At 39.4% G+C, this 20,698-nt stretch overlaps 1 protein-coding gene across 5 annotated transcripts in view; it reads left to right on the forward strand.

Annotated features, from left to right (window-relative positions):
* The window catches only part of atp8a1 (ATPase phospholipid transporting 8A1), a 276,718-nt gene that overhangs the window by 72,230 nt on the left and 183,790 nt on the right, over nucleotides 1-20,698 (forward strand). For all 5 annotated transcript variants that reach the window (XM_052045257.1, XM_052045250.1, XM_052045267.1 and 2 more), the window contains exons 5-6: nucleotides 15,167-15,212; nucleotides 16,983-17,023. In XM_052045257.1, the coding sequence (XP_051901217.1) occupies nucleotides 15,167-15,212; nucleotides 16,983-17,023 (87 nt within the window). The remainder of the gene's footprint in view (nucleotides 1-15,166; nucleotides 15,213-16,982; nucleotides 17,024-20,698) is intronic.

The raw sequence follows: 20,698 nt of genomic DNA on the forward strand, positions 1-20,698 counted from the left end.
GATTTGACTGTCAAAATTCTCTAAGCAAATATGCAAATGGAATAGGTAAACTTGCTTCATAGTCTGTTATCTGCAGCACTCTGCACTAGCTGAAGCGATTTTACTGAAATATTCTGGAGCAATTTAGTAACTATTTAGTTATGTTAGAATGATTTCTCATAAGGTGGCTGTTTTCACCTCGAATTTGACATTTTTGTTCAATTTCAAATATCATTGCCTATGTTCATTTATTAAATTTCTATCGTCTTAAGAACACTATCTCAGAGTATAAAGGTTTACCCTATCCTTCACAAGCAAACAAAAAGTGCATTTTATGTTGCTAGTAGCTCGATGAGACTACCTTTCTTGTATCTTGCACTCAAGTGGATTTGAAAGCAGGTGAGAAGTGAAAGGGCAGTGCTTAAGTGTGGTACTATATGTATTGATTGTGGGTTCTATGTCAATAGCTTTGTAAGAATGTTTGGAATCCCAATGAGTCACATCCAGCTTTTGGTTTGAAGTTGGCAATGTGTAAATGTTGACATGCTAAAAATGGAGAAACTCCCCTTAGTTGAATAGTTAGATAATCAGGTTATTAGAAATGGCCAGAAAAGTGACATTGTATATTTACAATAGCTAACTTTTATCTGCATCTTTCAGTACTGATACGCGTCATTGGAAATGCCTCCTGTTTAATGCTGTAACATTGAACAATTGGAGTTTAGAGTCCTACAGCATGAAATCTAGCTCTTTTGGCTCACCTTGTCCATGTTGGCTATCAGGTACCTATTTATACTAATCTCATTTTCCAGCACTCTACCCATAGCTTTCTGTGTGATGGCATTTCGGGTGTTCATCCAAATATTAAGTAAATGTTTTGAGTACCACCTCTACCAACCACTTTGAGTGGGTGGGGGGAGAAAGATTCTTCTTCGAATTCCCTCTAAATTTCCTATCCCTTGTGTTAAGTCTATGTCCTCTGGATGTGGACACCTGCCAAAGGGAAATGATTATCATTAGCCTACCTGTGCCCCTCATAACTTTTTTTTAACCAGGTACCTCCTCTGCCTCCCTTGCTCCAAGGAAAACAAACATAAGCTATCTAGACTCTCCTTGTAGTTGAAGTGCCCATTACTAGTAAATCTGCTCTGAACTCTCATCTGTGCAATCCTTCCTATAGTATGGTGACCAGGGGTGCACACAGCAGTCCAGCTATTTTTTAACTGACATTTTATATAGTTGTACCATAACTTCCCTGTTCTTGCCTTCATTATCCAGGACATAGAAATACAAGTATCTTGCATGTTGCCTTCACCTTATCCATCTGTGTTGCTGCCTTCAGAGTTGCTTGGAAATGTACACCAAGGTCCCTTTATTCTTCCATACTTCCTGGAGTCTTACCAATCATTGTGTATATCCTTGGCCTGTTTGTCCTCCCAAAGTGTGTCACATGACATTTTTCATGATTAAATTCCATCTGCCATTGTTCAGCCAATCCTACAAACTTATAAGTATTTTTCTGTAACTGAAGACTTTCCTCTTCATTGTCAAAATATGTAATATGCTCTATTTCTACTTTTCACCTACTATCAGAAAGCAGATAAAAGTTGAGTGTGCTTTCAAGATGTTGTTTTCTTGCCATTCAGTTCCATCTTTCGTATTGGCCAATAGCCCAAAGCATTATGTTTATACTTCCTAGTCAGAGGTGAAATAAGTTTCTGGACAAAGCTCTTTGGGACTTGTAAGTTCTTTATGATATGTTACCAGAAAGTTTTGTTACAGTATAATTCTATGTGCATAGGTCAATTCTCATTAATAACAGAGTGATGCCATTAATTATCAACATATTTTAGCTTGGAGCTGTGGGTTTAAATTCTAACCATTTCTTGACACTGTGATTGAATAATCTCCTTTGGAGATTTGTAGAACATGGTATCTATGGATATGAAAGCAGAAGTTTTAGGCCCTTTGTCTACATTGCCATTCAATAGTCTGATCTCTTACCTCAGCACCACTTTTCCATACTAACCACATATCTTAGATGAAATATATTTTTGGACATTTTCTTAATATACTCAATGACTGGATCTCCATAACCTCCTTGGATAGCAAATCAAGATTAATTTACCTCTTGATGAAGAAAGATCTCCTCTCCTGAATGCTTAGCCCTAGACTGCCCAGAGAAGTGAAACATCCCTGCATCTACCCTGTCAAGCCCCATAAGGGTCTTGGATATTTCATGAGATTCTGTCATTCTTCTAAACTCTAGTATAAGCCCAGTTTGTCTTATGGGATGACCTGTTTGTCATACAAAGAGGGATTAAACAGACTAGACATATGCCATTTGGTAGAATGACAAGTGATCTCATCAAAATGTACATGGCAGGATAGATGCGGGCTTGATATTTCAGTTGGCTGGGTTGTCTAGAACCAGAGGTCGCAGTCCCAAAATAAGGTTTCAGATGTTTGGGGTGGAGATGTTAAAAGAATAATTTTTGCATTTTGCTGACAGAGAAGGCTGTAGGGGCTCAGTCATTGGGTATGTTCAAGACAAGACTGATATGTCTCTAGATATTAAGAGAACCAATGGAATGTGAAGTTAATGCAGGAACGTGGGACCAAGATTTTTTAAAAATTAGCTACAATCTCATTGAAAGGCAGAGCAAATGGCCTCCAACTGCAGCTACTTATTCTGTGTTAGTTTACACCCAGCTTATTCTCTTTTTTCAGAACAATTTTCTCAGCACCATCCCTCCTTTTCCATTCCCAGGAGTAACTCTGCTGAACCTTTTTTTTTAAACACTTGCTCTCTCGCATGTGTATCCTTCCTTTGGTAAGTAGACACAATATTCCAGGTGTAGTCTTACCAGGGCCCCAGAGTCGAGAATGATTTTCATTCAAAGGCTTAATAAAGCACAAATGTAGGACTTATGGATGTATTTAATTCAGTATGGAAGTGTTGATCGATTCCTGCTGGTATAATCATATACAAGCAGCATCAAGAAAGCAGTCTGACAACATGTATCTTTCTCATGTTCTTGTGTGTACTAGAAACATTGATTAGGAATTTAAAAACCTACTTAACCTGTAGGAAGAGAATGCCAAGTTAGTTGGCTTTAAAGGTTGCTTTTCTAAAATGAAATCAATAATACAAGGATGATGAATCACTGAACATTTGTATAATTTTTACATGAAAAGCTATTTGGTTTAGGTTTGTGTTCATCTTGGTCGATGGAAATGCTTGGTGAGATTGCATTTGGTGGTATGTGTGAACTCTGGGAGCTATTTTGAAATATGAGGGCATTGCAGCTGAAATGTGCAAAGTGCTGTGGAAAAATGTAGACATATAATGTAATGTTAGGAAGAGGTCTTTGAGATGTGGGTTGCATACATTTTTATTGGAAGTTTCTGCTTGCACTTAGTGGTTTGGCTCCTTTTAATCCTGAAGGCTTTTTGTGACCTGCAAGACAATGTCCCTTTGCTTATTTAAAGGATGTAGCAGACAGCAACAGTGCTGGAAACCTGTTTGTGTTGCAGGAAATCTTCCCCATTGATCTAGCTAGCTGAAGTGTTGCCAGTGATATGGTTAGTAATTACTTAAGTGGAGGGATGCACTTCATTAAATCAGTTTAGCTAGTGTCTTGGGAAACAATGGTGGTATTATTGCCAAGAAGAAAGGCCTGAGTTTCCTTTGTGTTCAGTATTAGTAAATGATCTTTTTCCAGATAGCATCAACAACTCCAATTTAAAATACTTTGCCTGCAATTCTATTTGACTTGAAAACTAAATCTCTAAAGAGTACCTGGCATCACCGGCCACTATATCTAATATGGAGCAAAAAAATAAACTGCTGGAGAAACTGAGTCAGGCAGCATCTGCAGCGACAGAGGGATAGTTGATGTTTTGGGTCAAGACCTTCCATCTGGACTGGGAGTGTAGAGGGGATGTAGCCAAAATAAAGGGGTGAGTTAGGGGAAAAATGGGCAGATGGAGCCGAGGGGGAGGGTGGAGGTAGAGACAAAAGCTGGAAGGTGATAAGTGGAGACGACAAAGGGCTGCAGATTCTGGAATATGGTAAGTGTCTCCAGCACAATTATTCTCAACACTGGTGCACCTCAAGGCTGCGTGCTCAGCCCTCTACTCTACTCCCTATACACTCATGACTGTGTGGCCAGATTCTGCTCTGGCTCCATCTACAAGTCTACAACCACCGTTGTAGGCCGTATCTCAAACAGTGATGAATCGGAGTACAGGAAGGAGATAGAGAGCTTAGTGGAATGGTGTCATGACAACAACCTTTCCCTCAATGTCAACAAAACTAAAGAGCTGGTCATTGACTTCAGGAAAGGGGGCGGTGTACATACACCTGTCTACATTAATGGTGCTGAGGTCGAGAGGGTTGACAGCTTCAAGTTCCTGGGAATGAACATCACCAACAACCTGTCCTGGACAAACCGCGTGGATGCCATGGCCAAGAAAGCCCACCAGTACCTCTACTTCCTCAGGAGGCTAAAGAAATTTGGTTTGTCCCTTTTACTCTCACCAACTTTTACCGATGCACCATAGAAAGCATCCTATCAGGATGTATCACAGCTTGGTATGGCAACTGCTCTGCCCAAGACTGCAAGAAGCTGAAGAGAGTTGTGGACACAGCCCAGCGCATTACAGACACCAGTCTTCCCTCCTTGGACTCTGTCTTTACCTCTCGTTGTCTTGGTGTAGCAGCCAGCATAATCAAAGACCCCACCCACCCGGGACATTCTCTCTTCTCTACTCTTCCATCGGGTAGAAGATACAGGAGCCTGAGGGCACGTACCACCAGACTTAAGGACAGCTTCTACCCCACTGTGATAAGACTATTGAACAATTCCCTCATACAATGAGATGGACTATGACCTATGACCTCACAATCTACCTTGTTGTGACCTTGCACCTTATTGCACTGCACTTTCTCTGTAACTGTGACACTTTACTCTGTACTGTTATTGTTTTTTTTAACCTGTACTGCATCAATGCACTCTGTACTAACTTGATGTAACTGCACTGTGTAATGAATTGACCTGTAAGATCGGTTTGTAAGACAAGTTTTTCACTGTACCTCGGTACAAGTGACAATAATAAACCAATATCAATACAAAGTAAGGAAAGTGATGAGTGGAACCAGATAAGGGAGGGGATGATGGGCAGATGGATCTAACTGAAGGGGAGGGGAATAGGAGACTTAATGGGTTAAGTGTAAGGGTCATGGACAGATCGAACCCGATGGGGGAGGTGAAAGAAAATGAGTAACGGAGGGAGGGGAGAGGGGTGGTGGGTATGGAGGTTGAGAGAACCTGGGTGGATCAGAAGAGAGTAAGAAACGAGATGTAGCTTACCTGAAATTGGAAAATTCTATGTTCATACCATTGGGTTTTAGATGACATGGGTAGAATATGAGGCACTGAGTTATAGATAACTTTGCAATTTCTGGCATTGCATAACCCTGTAAAATCAAGCCCTTGTTCACTGTTAATAAAAACTACATTGTGGTGTACTCATCACATTGTGTACATAATTATTTGCCTGCCTCTTCTCTTGTCCCTCTTTAAAAAGCAGAACGAGAGATGTGTCATTATTAGGAAAGCTAATCCAGCAGCTGTAGGGATGAGCAATATCACCACAGTAGTTTCAAGCATCTTAAACATATATTGGTGTTGAGGGGCTGAAATAAGCAAGGAAGCATGTTTCAAATATAGCCCAGCAACTTTGTGGGCTCGCCACTGATCTTGTGAAAGTGACTCGTGTGCATTGTGTAGATTTTCTCAGAAGATAATATGCATAGATGGACAGGAAAAGTTGTAACAATCCAATAATTTGTATACATCTGCTTGCAAACTCCATAACCATAGCAATATGACTTACTGTTACTCTCTGAAATGGCCCAGCTAACTCCTGTTCAGGGACAGTGAGGGATAAGCAACAAATGCAACCCTTGCCAGTGATGCCTTCATTCCCATGGACAAATAGTGTTAAGTGTAATCATGGTTGATGAATTGGAAGGGAGATAAAGTTAGTGAAGGTCACAGCCCTGATTTCAAACCAAGCCATTTGGTAAATAATGTATGAGAGGCCTAAATTGACCAAACACTCCATTAAAAACTGGTTCTGTTGGCATGAACATTGTAGAATGTGCTGTTGGTATAATGTAGCAAGCATTTGATTATCTTCATTCTTTTTATAATATGGACTAGACAACGTGCATTCTGCACAATCTCATTCAAATGGCATTTGAGTGGAGAAGAAAGTGGAATATAGGTGATGCAATACCTTGAAGTCAGCACAATTCCTTAGTCTAGAAATGTCAAAGAGATTCTGATTAAAAAATAGTATTTTAGTAATCTCCTCCTTGTCTAAGAAATGACAAACTCTTGTTTACATTAATAACCCCTGTCACAATACCTCTTCAATTTTTGGAGTCAGTGTTAAAGAGCATTATTCTCATAACTTCCTCTATCAATGACAATGGGAATGCAGATTTAACTGAACACAGCACTGGATCGACTCTTAAGAGCCTTCTGAAATGTCTATTCAGTTGTGCAAAACCGCAATGTCAAAGCATATTGAGTATGAACTGGATGGGCCACCAAGCATCGGTTTATCCTTCAGAATGGAACATGGTTAAAACATACCCAATCCAGTTGTCATTGTAAAAATCATCACTAATTTTGGGGAGCTGTCCCATGGAAATCTCCTGTCTCCACTGTGCTTGCAGAATAATATCTTTCAGCCAGTGTGCCAGTCTCTTCCAATGCCACTCCTGAATATATCCCAGAGTAAACTCTCCAGTGATGGCAGCACTCTAGGCAGTTCTTAGCATTAAGCATCCAACATGCCCATGTTCCATGGCATTTGTGCCCAGAAGTGGGCATTATGTCCTGTTATGGATTTAAGTAGGAAGATTCCTAAGGTAGACCATAAGATATAGGAGCAGAATTAGGCCATTCGGCCCATAATGACAGTTTGGTATTCTTTCCTGAAATTGCTTTCAGAATAGCTATGTCTAATTGTGGCCTTGTCAGACAATGGTAAGAGTGTAATGCAGCTGAATGGTATGGGGAGTTCTCTTAGCTTCAGCAGAAGTTCATTGACTCAACCTACTTTAAATTATCTTGCTTCCTAGTTCTGTATCTTAGATTCCAAATGCCTTGGTAGCTAATGCACCAGCAGTCCATCCAGTTCATACTGGTTGGAGGTAATTGGTTCTCTGATTGCAAATTGCACATATTTTCATGATTTAAGGTTTTCACCATTTTGAAAATTGTTGTGGTACAGCAGATATTCACATGGAAAAACTACTAGGCACATGGAAATAACTACCAGGCATATGGAATAATAACAAATAATTTTCTGTACACGTTGGGGGGTGGGGTGGGGGGGAACTGCCACTAAGATGCAAGGATTCGGGAAAGCAATCCATAAGCGGCCACCACCATAAGGGGATGAGGGGTAGGGAAATGATTGCTGGTAGTGTCTGCATTGTTCATATCTTGAAGAGCCATAGGAAATGGGAGCAAGAGTTGATCATTCAACCCCTTGACCGTGCTCCTCTGTTCAGTCAGGTTATGGTTAATCTGATCATGACTCTGCTTCCCTGTCTGATTCATGTAACCCTAACTCTGGTCATCCAGCAGCACGTCAAATAAAATTTTCAACTTTCTTTTTAAATCCTTCACATCCTAAAGGGAAGGAAATCTGCCATTGTTGCCCAATACCAAGACTCCCCATCCCTGTAATCGCTTCCACCCACCCACCCAAATTCTGCACCCCTCCAAGTTTGTTAAATGTGTATGAAAAGTGAAATGTGAATATGTCTAAGAAAAGTAAAATGTGAATATGTCTAAGAAAAGTTTCCAGTCTATTCCTGTCCTTTGGGTATTCCAAATTGTTCAACCAGTTGGTTAATTTTGAAGTGTACTCCCAAGTTTTGGAGGCAAACCAAGCCTTTCGTCTGTGTTAGTAGAGAAGACACTTCCTTGTGTAATTGATGAGCAAGATGGATTTGCCTAATCTATTGCTCCTGAAGGCTACCGAAGAGTGACAGTAAACCGTGGCGTGGTGGTGGTAGGCCTGAAGATAATCCTGTTACAGCTTCATATTGGAGGGTGTCCCATCTCTTCAGGCCGTTACCTACTGGTAGAAGCTGTATGTATCAAAAGGCTTGTTTTCCAGGCTTCAAAATTATTCCAAGCTTTGAGTGCTATGTAGTCCCTGAAATACTGCAGTGTTACTGAATTCTTTCAAAATGGGACAGGATTCTGCTACACATGGTGAACAAACCATACCTCTGGAAACTAATCTAAGGTAGCAAACTGGAGTCTTGACTTGGTTGTGAGGAGCCAAGCCTGTAGCATTCAAAATGACTATGTAATGTGTCAATTCAGGTGTGGGTAGTAAATATTGGCATTTCCAGTGGCACACACATTACAAGGATAAATTTTAAAACATGGATGTTTCTACAGGACCCTCAGCCCAAGTACAGGTAGTCCTCAATCCCAGTGAGATTTTTTGAAAGAAAGCATCAGATTGTCTTAATAAGCAGGTGAACAAACTATTGATCAATTGTAGGAACCCTGCTGTGAGATGATATTTACAGTATCCTACAGGCCTGCAAGTTTGATGAAAAAAATCAAGTAATTTCCGCTGGCAAGCAATTGTTTTGTGAGTAATCAATATTAGTAGAGGGTAATGGGACTACCAGAATCTCTCCACATATGGTATGTAACAGGTAGCATGGTTTTGGGTCAAATAATCTCCTGTTGTGTTGTAACAATTCCACATGACCTCACTTTTGAAGCACGCATTTACATACCAGGCAGAGAAGTTGATTATTGATTTCTACAATTCAGAGAAATAAAGATGTGTCAAATGTCATACAGAAATAGCCTGCCAAGCACCCAGTTAATTAGAGAACCAGGCAGAAATGATTAACTGAAGCCAGCTGACTCAGAACATGTGATACCTGGGTCTATAAATCTGTGGGTTCTCTAAAGCACAATATGCATAGTCTACAGAGTAAGGATTGAGCAAGGGCGATTGATGAAACAAGGGCAATGATGTAGCTTCATGTTTTAAAATAAAAATTATGCTGATTCCTGCATTGTCACATACAAATACTCAGAGAGAGAGGGGTCAGGCAAATTAGATCATGCAATTAAATCAATCTTGGATCATGCAAATTCTCTGCTCTATAGGAACTCCAGGACAACAGTCCTGGACAACCACAGGCACAATGTGCAGGATTGAAAGAGGCTACAGAGGGTTGTGGACTCAGCCAACTCCATCACAGGCACAACCTTCCCCACCATCGAGGACCTCTTCAAGAGGCAGTGCCTCAAGAAGGCTGTATCCACCATTAAAAACCCTCATCACCCGGGACATACCCTCTTCATGTTACTATCATCAGGGAGGAGGTACAGGAGCCTGGAGACCCACACTCATGGTTTCAGGAACAGCTTCTTCCCCTCTGCCATCAAGTTTCTGAACAGTCCATGAACACTACCTCATTATTCCCCTTTTTGCACTATTTATTTACCTTTGTAAGTTACAGTAATTTTTGTCTTTGTCATGCACTGTACTGCTGCTGCAGAACAACAAATTTCACAACATATATCAGTGATAATAAATCTGATTCTGACATGAGCTATCATTGGCTGAAGGAGGTAACATATCAGGCTTTGGAACTTGAGAACAGCTGTCATCCATTGACAAGGCTACATCTTCTGCTGTCAGCGCGTTTAAGGAGGTGGTCACTCTGCACCTCGAGAGGACAGGAAATGGGTGCCTACCAGACAAAGTGTGGACAGGCAGCTCAGGATCTTCCCAAGGGCCTTGCGCTCTCTAATCTGTACTTGTTTCTGCACACTGAAGAGGGAAGAGAGCTTACCTGGGGAGTGCAGCCAGAACCAAACAAAGGATCTATGGTAGGCTCAGCTGTACAGGGTGGGATGTGGTCAGGTGACTAATAGTTGTCAGGGATTCTGCAGTGGGGAGAACAAGGTGACTGTTTCTGCAGTTGCAGGTGGGATTCCTAGATGGTATGTTGTCTCCCAGGTGCCACATTGAGGATATCACCAAGTGGCTGCAGAAGATTCTGTGGTGGGGTTGGAGGGTGTGGGTGGTGAACAGTCAGAGTTCATGAACCATAGCTATACCAGTGGCATGGATAGAAAAAGGAGTGGGAAATAATTTACAAAGCAGGACGTCAAAAGTAGTCATCTCCAGACCATGAGGATGGTTGCCTAAGGATACAGAGGGGCATGGATCAGCTGAAAAGTTGAACGGAGTCATGGCAGATGGCATTTAATCTGGACAAGTGTGAGGTAATGCATTCTAAGACATTTAATACTAGCAGGATGTATGCAGTAAATGGCAGAGACCCTAGGAGTGTCGACGTACGGAGGGCCTTTGCAGTGAAAGTTCATAGCTTCCTGAAATTATCGACATCAGTGGATAGGGTAGTTTATCTTGCTTGCCTTCATAGGTAGTGGTATTGAGTTTTAAAGTTAAGATGACATACTGCAGCTGTGCAAGACACTGGTTAGGCCACACTTGGAATATTGTGTGTGGTTCTGGTCACCACACTATAGAAAGACTGTGGCAATGCTAGAAAGAATGTAAGAGATTCATCAGGATGTCACCTGGAATGGAGGACATTAGTTACAGGGAGAAATTGGATAGGCTGGGATTGTTCTCACTGGAGTGCATGAGGCTGAGGGGAAATCTTATGGAATTTTAGAAAATTGATGGCCATGGATAGTATGAGTAGTCTTTTTCCAAGGATTAGGGAGTCTATAACTGGAGGATGTAGGTGTAAATTGAGAGGGGAAATATTTAAAGAAGATCTGAGGGGCAAGTTTTCCCCCCACACAGAGGGTGGTAGGTATATGGAACAAGCTGCCAGAGGAGGTGGTAGAAACTGGCACAATTGCAGTGTTTAAAAAGCATTTGGACAGGTGTGTGGTTAAGAAAAGAGGGATGTGGGCCAAATGGGTTTAGTGTACATAGGCATCTTGGTTGGCATGGATAAGTTGGGCCAAATGGCCTGTTTCTGTGCTTTATGACTCTAATTCTAAGACCCTTGGTTCTATATGCCTGTGAGATAGAAATAGGAGGATTGTGCAGATGAATGTGAGGGTGCTGGAGGGAGGAATTTAGATTCCTAGAGCACCAGTATTCCATTCTGAGAAGATGGGACATACACAGGCCAGCTGGTTTGCACTTCATTTGGACCGTAATCAGTATCTGCTCAGGTTGATAAGGTAGTAAAGAAAGTGTATCATATGCTTGCTTTTATCAGTCAAGGCATTGAGTTCAAGAGTTGGGAAGTTGTGTTGCAGCTTTACAAAACTCTAGTTAAGCTGCATCTGGGGTATTGCATTCAATTCTAGTCACCCAATTATGGGAAGCATATGGAGGCTTTGGAGAGGGTGCAGAAGAGGTTTACCAGGATTCTGCCTGGGTTAGAAGGCATGTGCAATGAGGAGAGGTTTGATAAACTTGGGTTAGTGTTCTCTGGAGCTGAAGAGACTGAGGGGAGACCTGATAGAAGTTTATAAGATCATGAGAGGTATATTTTTCCCAGGGTTGAAATGTCTAATACCAGAGGGCATGCATTTAAAGTGAGAGTAGGCAAGTTCAAAGGAAATGTGCAGGACAAGTTTTGATATAAACAGTTGTGGGTGCCTGAAATGTACTTCCAGGGATGATAATGGAGGCAAAGAGGCTCTTGGATGGGCACAGGGATCTGCAGAGAATGGAGGGATGTGGACATTGTGTAGGCAGAAAGGATTAGTTAGGCATTTAATTACTAGTTTAATTAGTTTGGCACAACATTGTGGGCCTGTTCCAGTGCTGTATTCTATGTTCTAGTGTCCTCACAGGCAGGGTTGTTGTTCAGATGGAGAGGATTTAAACCAGCTTGGTGTTGGGGGGGTGGGGGGGGGGGCGGGGGGTTGCAAACTCAGTGTAGATTCAGAAGAGTGAAAAGCAGAACTGGAAATCACTGCAAATTAACGGGTTTGAAAAGCAGAAGAAAATGTAGATAATAGTCCAAAAAAAAAGTTGTCCATGTGTTTAATGTTGTAAATACCCAAGTGTAAAAGTCTGGTGAATAAGGCTGAGTTGAAGGCACTAATGGAAGTATGATATACTGGCTATTATTGAAATGTGGCTCAAAGGGACAAAACTGGTAGCTTAATGTTTTTGCTTGGTGTTTTCGGACAAGATGATAGGGATTTTCTTTTTAAATGTCAGGTGACAATATTGGTTAAAGAAACAATCACAGCTCTGAGAAAAGATGACATGTTTGAAGAATCTTCAAGTGAAACTATACGAGTTGAACTAAATAAGGAGAAGTCACACAGTTCAACAGGGAGAGATGAGCAAATTTGAAAGCAAATTTAGAACAAGTGAAGTAATAGTGAGAGATTTCAATCCCCTTAATATTGGCAAGGATACAGTCAAAGTAAATAAAGGGCACAGAATTCCTAAACCATTTTTTTTGAGGCAACAGGTGGCAAGCACATGAAAGGGTTGCAATGCTATATTTGGTTTTTAATGAAACTGGCAAGTGAGGGGGTATCAGTGGGAGGCACTTTCGTGTTAGTGATCATAATTCAGTTTTCTGTGGTTGTGGAGAAGGACAAAGATAAGGTATTAGGGGAGGACTAAGCTAGCTTGACTGAAGTTGCTTTGTTAAAGTGGACACTTTAAAGATAAAGTTATATTTGGAGCTGCAGGAGGCATTTAAGAAGGTGGTTCGTGGGATTTGGGGTAAACTTGTTCCGACAAAGATAAAAATGAGGCTGCCAAATCCCGAGGAAAATCTTAATGTATAGAGAGCAGGGAAGGCAAAAGAGGAAATATGAATCAGACATTGAAACCTTAATACAGCAGAAAGCCTACAAGAGAATAGAGTACAAGACTGAAATTAAAAGGAAATTGTGAAAAGGAAGTGTTTGAAGCAAGTGGCAAGTAAAATCAAAGAAAATTCAAAGATTTAGTTAATGAGTAAAGAGCAAGAGGATAACTTAGGAAAGCGGAGAGCCTATTAGGAACCAGATAGGTAACCATGTATGGAGGCAGAAGATGTGGGCAAGATTCTTAATGAATACTTTGGGACCACCTTCACAGAAGCAGGGGATGATACCAATCTGGTAGTTAAATTAAATCACTAAAATTTAGAATGGGATAAACATGGTAAAAGTGGAAGCATTAGGAGTTTATCATATGCTTTATTATATGTTTTCCATTATTAGTGATGACATAGAATCTAAGAAGGGAGGTTATTTCCCTTCACAGGAGTTTAATAAAAACAACTAGGAGGCATTGATTTAAAATAATTGGTAGAAGAATTAGAGCGTAGGATGAGGAAAATTCTTTGAAAATGGAAGAGATCTGGAACTTTTTACCTGAAAAGGTGTAGAGGCAGAAATCCTCATCACATCTAAATATATCAGAAATATCTACTTAAAGATGTGTGACCTGCAGAGCCTCAGACGCAAAGGGCTACCAGGTGAAATAAGGCTGGGAAATTTTTTTGATTGACATGAATACAGTGGGGAAAATATAAAGCATCTTTGGTTTGTACATAAACTGCAACAAAGCTTGTATTTGTTGGCAAGTATGACTTCTGTACTCCACTGTTCTTGCACCCGGGTAGTCTTTTAACTTGCAGATATTGTTGGTACATCTTTTTTAAAAAAAAGCACTGAGTTGAAAATGTATAATGCAATTTTTTTCATACTTTAATTTCCTCCCAATGGTAAATTGTTTTTTATTGTCACATGTACCCAGGTACAGTGAAAAACTTTGTTTTGCATGTCATCCATACATGTCATTTCGTTACGTCATTATATCAGGTAGTACAAGGGAAAAGCATTAACTGCAGAATAAGGTGTAACAGTTACAGAGAAAGTGCTTTGTAGGCAAACAATAAAAGGCAGACAAAACTGCAAGGCCATGATGAGGTAGATTGTGAGGTTGAGTGTTCATCTTATTGTACTAGTCATATGACAGCAGGATACAAGCTGTCCTTGAGTCTGGTAGTTTCAGACTTTTGTATCTTCTGCCCAATGGGAGAAGAGAGAATGTCTAGGATGGGTGGGGTCTTTCATATGTAGGCTATTTTACCGAGATAGTGAGAAGTGTAGATAGTCTATGGATGGGAGGCTGATTTTCGTGATGTGCTGAGCTGTGTCCACAACTCTCTGCGGTTTCTTTCAGTCTCGAGCAGTGGAGTTGCCGTACCAAGTCGTGATGAATCTGGATAGGAAGCTTTCTATGGTGCATCTACAATGGCCTGTAATTTTGCCAGTTGGGAAGCTTGCTTTACTTAATTTCTAATTTTTTTTTCCATTGCTCGTTAAGAATGACAGATCAAAAAAGAAAGGTAATTAATAGTCCCACTTGTTGCTAGAAGACAGCATGAAATAGTATTGTTAGATTTATATTGTCATAAGTATCTAAAAGTACTTTGTACCTCCTAGTTCTCTGCCCACCTTCCCCTCCCCATCCCCAATCCCAATATGCAGGCAGATTACGAAGGGGCTCTGTTCCTGAGAACTGTTTGTAATTTGAACTGGTCGTAAGATGTAAGTGAACAATAACTGTGTGGGAGAGAATCACAGAGACAGCTGTGATGGGAGAGCAAGCAGCCACCAGCCAGCCTTACTGACTTGGTGAGTGAGCACGAGTCTGTTCGGCACTCCCAGCCCCGCTTGGCTTGACCCAGCCCCGAATTGGTGCAGCTCAGGAGCAGGGTGGTGGGGGAGAGAAGGCACATGGAAATGCCCCGTTCCCACCTGGCAGAAGATGTTTGCAACTCCACAGCAGCCTGCAAATCCATCCCACTGGTCTCCCAAACGCTCGATCGTATGAACAGAATGTCTATAAGTCAAGCAGACCTCGTTTACTTGAAATTTATTTCATTCAGGAATCTTGTACTCCGACAGGATTTGACTCCAATTTCATTGCTTTACAACAGTTTACTCAACAATGCTCAAATCAACAATAGCCAACTAACCAAAAGTGTATGAGAGAGGCGACAAGGGAAAAGGGTTGAAATTAGTAGAAAGCTTTCTATTTTGTGACAAGAATTTGTGAAGATGATTTGGCTATTTATCTAATGATAAATATTTGTTCTTTACAGAAAAGACACAGTGCTGACAGTGGAGTGAATAAGAAAAAGGCACAAGGTAGGAACTATGGTGTTAAGTTCCTTGGGTTACATGAAGAATTGGGGAAGTCTTAAATGTAGCTACCGTTTGACATGTAATGGTTTTTGAAAGCTTGCAATGATTCACAATAATCATCCCATAAATATAAATATGAAATATGGATTATATTTACATAAAATGCATGGCAAAATATCAGTGACTTCATGCTATTATTCTCTGGAAATAGTGGATTTTCAAACTAACCTTTTACTGCTGCATTGAATTGGTGGCTGTTGAGTACGTTGTGACTTTAGGAAGCATCTTTATTAAGCCTTGAGTTGAACACTGGAGATGTTATCCATCTGTATGAGGAACACCTTGCAATGAAACTTGCCTTGTTTATGTAATGCATGCACTGGATTCTATTTTGGAATACAAATATAAAATTTGAAGCTAACATTTCATATTTTCCCATATTATTATGCAGATTCAGATATAATGCAAGTTTTTTTCATAAAATTTTAAATTGATTTGTTTTATTGTTAAGAAAATACTAGAAAATTTAGAATAGAACCATAAAACTGCACAGTTCCATATCGGGATGTTCACCTGCATGATTAAAATCTTTTGTTGTCACATAGCCTATAAAAGTGATTTTTGGATTGGTTACAACATAAAATGAAATTACTGTATAAAATTTCCAGCTTTGCATCAAGTGGGGGGAAGTTTTATCCAGGAACTGAACCCTGCCAAAGGAAAAGGGCTGAAATTTGTAGAATTCTACAGTCTTATTATTTTGTGTGGGAATTTGGGCTAGGTTTGAACCCATATCACAGGTGAAAGGTTGGCAGTTTGACTTGACTAACCACTATGTGTACTTCACAGCACAGCAATGTGTAGGAAAGAAAAGACAGTTGAATTGTACCTGGAAACTAATGCCAAGGAAATAACATCCAATAATACAGCTCAAACCTACCAAACTTTTAAAAAAAACTTACTACTTGACACTTCATTCAACAGTTCTCAGATGATTATTTGCATCAACAGAATTCCTAATATGATTAGCACATAAAAGCAAGCTCAAGTTATAACTGAAAACGAAATTCATTTGTTTTTAAAAAAAAAGATTTTGACCTCAGACAGAAATAACTGTCAGACATGGTGGTGGCAAGTTGTTGAACTGTCAACCAATAATCCAAAGGTCTGACCTGTGTTCAATCCCCACAACAAAAATTAAACCCTGTTAATAATCTGGAATTTGGAAAATCAGTGATACCTCATCTAAATGATGACTACAAGAACTACCGGAATTCTCTTAAAACCCATCTCTAAAGTAGAGGAAATCAGCTGTCCTTACCTGGTTTGGCCCGTAAGTGGCTACACACCCAGCCCATGTGGTTGGCCTTTTGGAAGATCTAGCAAGCCACTCAGTTGCAGATGTAATCTTAACAGAAACAGAAAAAATATTGATACTTATGCTTTAGTAGCATTGATAATAAAAGCAAGAAACGCAAATATTTATAAAAGAAATACTTAGTATTCTAGAAAAGCAGCACAGTGATTATTTAATATACATAAATGTATAGTTATTTTTAAATTAAATCTCTAATTTTATTGTCACTGTTTCCTTTAGAAATCCAATCTATACATTTGCTCCCCTTTGCAGAGTAATTTTTTTCTTTCATCCTCTCTTTATGCCCTTTTATTCTAGAAATTGAGTGTTAAACATATTATTATTTAACCAGTCCCTTGCAATTTTGGATACTGAGCCAATGCGGATTTTAATTCTAAAATTTCTTTTATTCAAAGTGCTGAGAAATGGTGCTTGGGAAATTGTCCATTGGGAAAAGGTATGAAATATTGTTTTATCTTAATCAAAGAAAGCCAAACCATTTTAAGTTAACAGACATATTTGTTACCAATGCAGTCTGTGGGGAATTGTGCTGATTATTTGTGTCCTTGCAGTACTTGATCCATTCTGAACTAATAAATGATGGTGTACATAATAATGCTGGAGACTTGCCCAGGTGTCCAAGGGATCGTGATTTAATGAGCTGGATCAAATTGGTTTCCATGTTATGCTACTCCAAAGCAGTTATCAGAACAGGGTGGGGTGGAGAGTATCATTGGCTCTCTTCTAGCTCACCCAACTGAAAACCATGAAACTGAAATATAATTTGGGAGCTGTGTAGAATGGAAAAACACATCTCTCAACTTGGTGTTTCTATAGAAGCCCAGCAAATTGACATCTGTCATATCCTGTTTTGCTTTGGAGTTATTATTACATTAGCTATATTCATTACGATAATAGATAGGAATAACTTGGGGAGGGAGGTAATGACCAATGCAGAAAAGAATGTTGCTGATAATTGGACTAGGATGCAAAGTTCCAGTGGTCCAATCCATATCTTTATCTTGTACACAACAAAATACTGCCTTGTATTAGTTTTGTCAAGGTGACTTTATAATTGCATTTTCATTTTTATCTTGAACAATGGCTGGTATTTTATTAACGTATTTTTATCTTGAACAATGGCTGGTATTTTATTAACGTGATTTTTTTTAGTAAATACAGATCCCTAATTACCCAAGGTCATTTAACTAATTGTTAAGAGTCATTGGTCTTGGATAAAATTTGTACTCTGAGAATTAGTTTACATGTTATGCTAATAATTAGAAATGCAAATAATATTTTCTGTGATGTAATATATTGTTACTGAAAGGTACTTTAGAACATATGCTCAAAAATTAGGCCTTGCCCTGATTGCATCAAAACCACAGCTGTATAATTCCCATCAGACAAGAAATAGGGGCTCGCCCATTTAAGATGACAAGTGACTTTTTGGTTGTGAATCTTTGGAGTTGTGAATGCTGAGGTGGATAGATTTCTGCTCTCTTGGCAAGTCAAGGATTATGGTGAGCAGGCAGGTAGAGTTGAGGCCAGAAGCAGATCAGCCATTATCTTACTGAATGGTACAACAGGCTCAAAGGAACATTCAGCCTTTTCCTGCTGTTTCTTTTTACACGGTTAAAGAGGACTTGGTTACTAAACTGAGAACTTCATGACAAATTGTCCTTTTTGGTTAATAATGTGCAAAGTATGCTATTCTGTTGGCTTTACAGAACACACAGTATTGTTATAAACTTCCAAGTGAAAGATTTGGTCACCTTTGTGGACATGTTTTGAAAAAAGAATGGCTTTGGTCCCTTATTTGTCTTCAAACTGCTTTTCCTATAATCTGCACAAATCCCTGGAATAGCTTTTAATAAAATTAATTGGATTTAATGTTATCTGCAATAATGGAAATATTGATTTTTGTCCCTGTCCCCGTCCGTCCCGTCCCGTGACCCCCCCCCCCAAGGTAAAAAGTCTTCAATAAGGGAAAGGTGTTTTGTTAACTGAAGCTATGTCATGATTTCCACAAATGCCATATACTGTGTACTTTTGAGCAGAATGTGACTGTCCCACTTACTTAAATTTGTTGTCCAGCATATTTTGAAAGAATTACATCCTTGTGTGACACCACTGTGCAAGCCTCCAGCTTTATGAATGTCTTAGTTCAGCAATGTCAAATCTGTTATGAGACAGCATAGCTTAATATATCATGATTTTAATTCAAGTACATTTTAATGATATGTTGAGAGGGGAGTTCGAAAATATTCTTGTGTCTTGTAGATTATGCTCAAGTTAAATATTTTAGGGTTGCATTTCAGATCTGAGTTTCCATATTGATATATGCTTCTGTTAAAGTTGTAACAGAATACGAGACTTTGTAGAACAAGCATTAAAACTTTAATAATAACAAGAATCCTTCAGTAGTTTTTGATGGCTGGGTTCTCGCAGAATCATGAGGTATACAGTGGTAGAGGCCATTTGGACAATTACTTTGTTGCTGGCTCAATGCAGGAGTAATCCAGCTAACCCCACTCCCTCTCCTCATAGCTCTGCAGTTCTGATAAAAGGTTATTAACCTAAATAAAGATCTTGTCAAATCAGCTGAGTGTTTCCAAGATTTTTTTGTTTAAGTGATCCTGTTTCTTGTTTGAGTAGGCTCCATGGTAATTTCGAGTGAAGCTAATCCCTTGTACGATTTGTATGCTGTGACCCCTACAGAATTAACAGTCTGAATGTGACTCTTGCCTTCAATCCCATTAAGTTCCTTGACGACTTCAATCTATTAAATAGGAAAAGAGAAGAAAAGTACAGGTTAAGATCATTATTCCATCTAACAAGTTGATATAAATTAATATAGACACTTAATATCCAGGCAGTATAATAAAATAAAACATTTTAAAATGCAAAGAGTAAATAAGTTCTCTTTAATTTGGTTCTGTAATTTTATTGGGTACTTGTCACTGGTTTCAATGCTACAGATCTAATTTTTCTGCCTCAACAATGCCCATATGATCTATTTTTATGATGTTAGCATCGCAAAGTTTAATTAAGTGCAGATTAATAAAGAGTGATATTTAAAAACCCATACATCTTCAAGCCCCATATCTTGGTCCTTAATTAAAATAGATACATTCTTGTAGAAGAAAAGTATCCAATTCTCCAATTTAAGCTTGGGAAACCTTTTTAATATAAAGTGAAATATTGCTGTATTATGTGTAGGCCCTTTTGTGTTGCTGTTCACTCAGGCAAGTTACAAGGATAGAACTACCAAAAGAATTTACTTTTATTGAGGGCTATCAATATTCAACCAGTAGCAGAGGCTGGTGTAACAGGATATCAAAAGTCATACCAAATGGTGCACACAGTTTTTAAAGGTACATGCACTTCTGAATATATTAAACTGCGTTCCATTATTGGAAAAGTAACAAAGCCAGCTAACTTCATATTTTAGTTTACATTTCAATTTCTTCACTATAAGCTAAACTCAACATCTCTACCATGTTCCCTTCCGACACACGTAACCCCAGTGGATCACTTCTCCAGTAGGTTTCATGTATACTTAAACTTGTATCCAATGCCACACTTATCCTTTTGTGACACATCATAGTATATAGAAAGAATTGTAACTTGCACAGACCAATATACCCGTTAGCTACAACAGGAGTTACAGTTGTACAAAATTTCAAATGTGTTCCTAAATACCATAAATTCAATGTGACACTTCCTAATTTAAGTTGTCAGGCCTCCCCATGTTCTGCCTCTACTCTCTCTCTCGCACCTTAACTTCCCTTAGATGGCAAATCTTTTCTCTTTCCTGCTGTCCCTGTTGAAATTAGAAAGTCACCATATCTGACTTTCCGCTCTTATGCCAATGTTTGCACTTTTGCCATAACTGTTTCTGCCCTCCCTTGGTGCACTCTGGCCACAATGTGGTGCAGGCCAGGCCTACAGTAAAATCATTCAAGGGAGCTGCCAAACTCTTGGATCACTCACACAGCTAAATACATTTCTCTCAAAGAGTCTCCAGCTCTGCCTGAGCTTGCTTAAGCCTGTTTAGTTACTCCATGAACAATAAAACTCCTTGTTCATAGCACACTCTTCATCAAGATCTGCAGTTTCAGCTATTGTA

The sequence above is a fragment of the Pristis pectinata genome, chromosome 2 (genome assembly GCF_009764475.1).
Source record: "Pristis pectinata isolate sPriPec2 chromosome 2, sPriPec2.1.pri, whole genome shotgun sequence".
Classification (NCBI taxonomy): Eukaryota; Metazoa; Chordata; class Chondrichthyes; order Rhinopristiformes; family Pristidae; genus Pristis; species Pristis pectinata.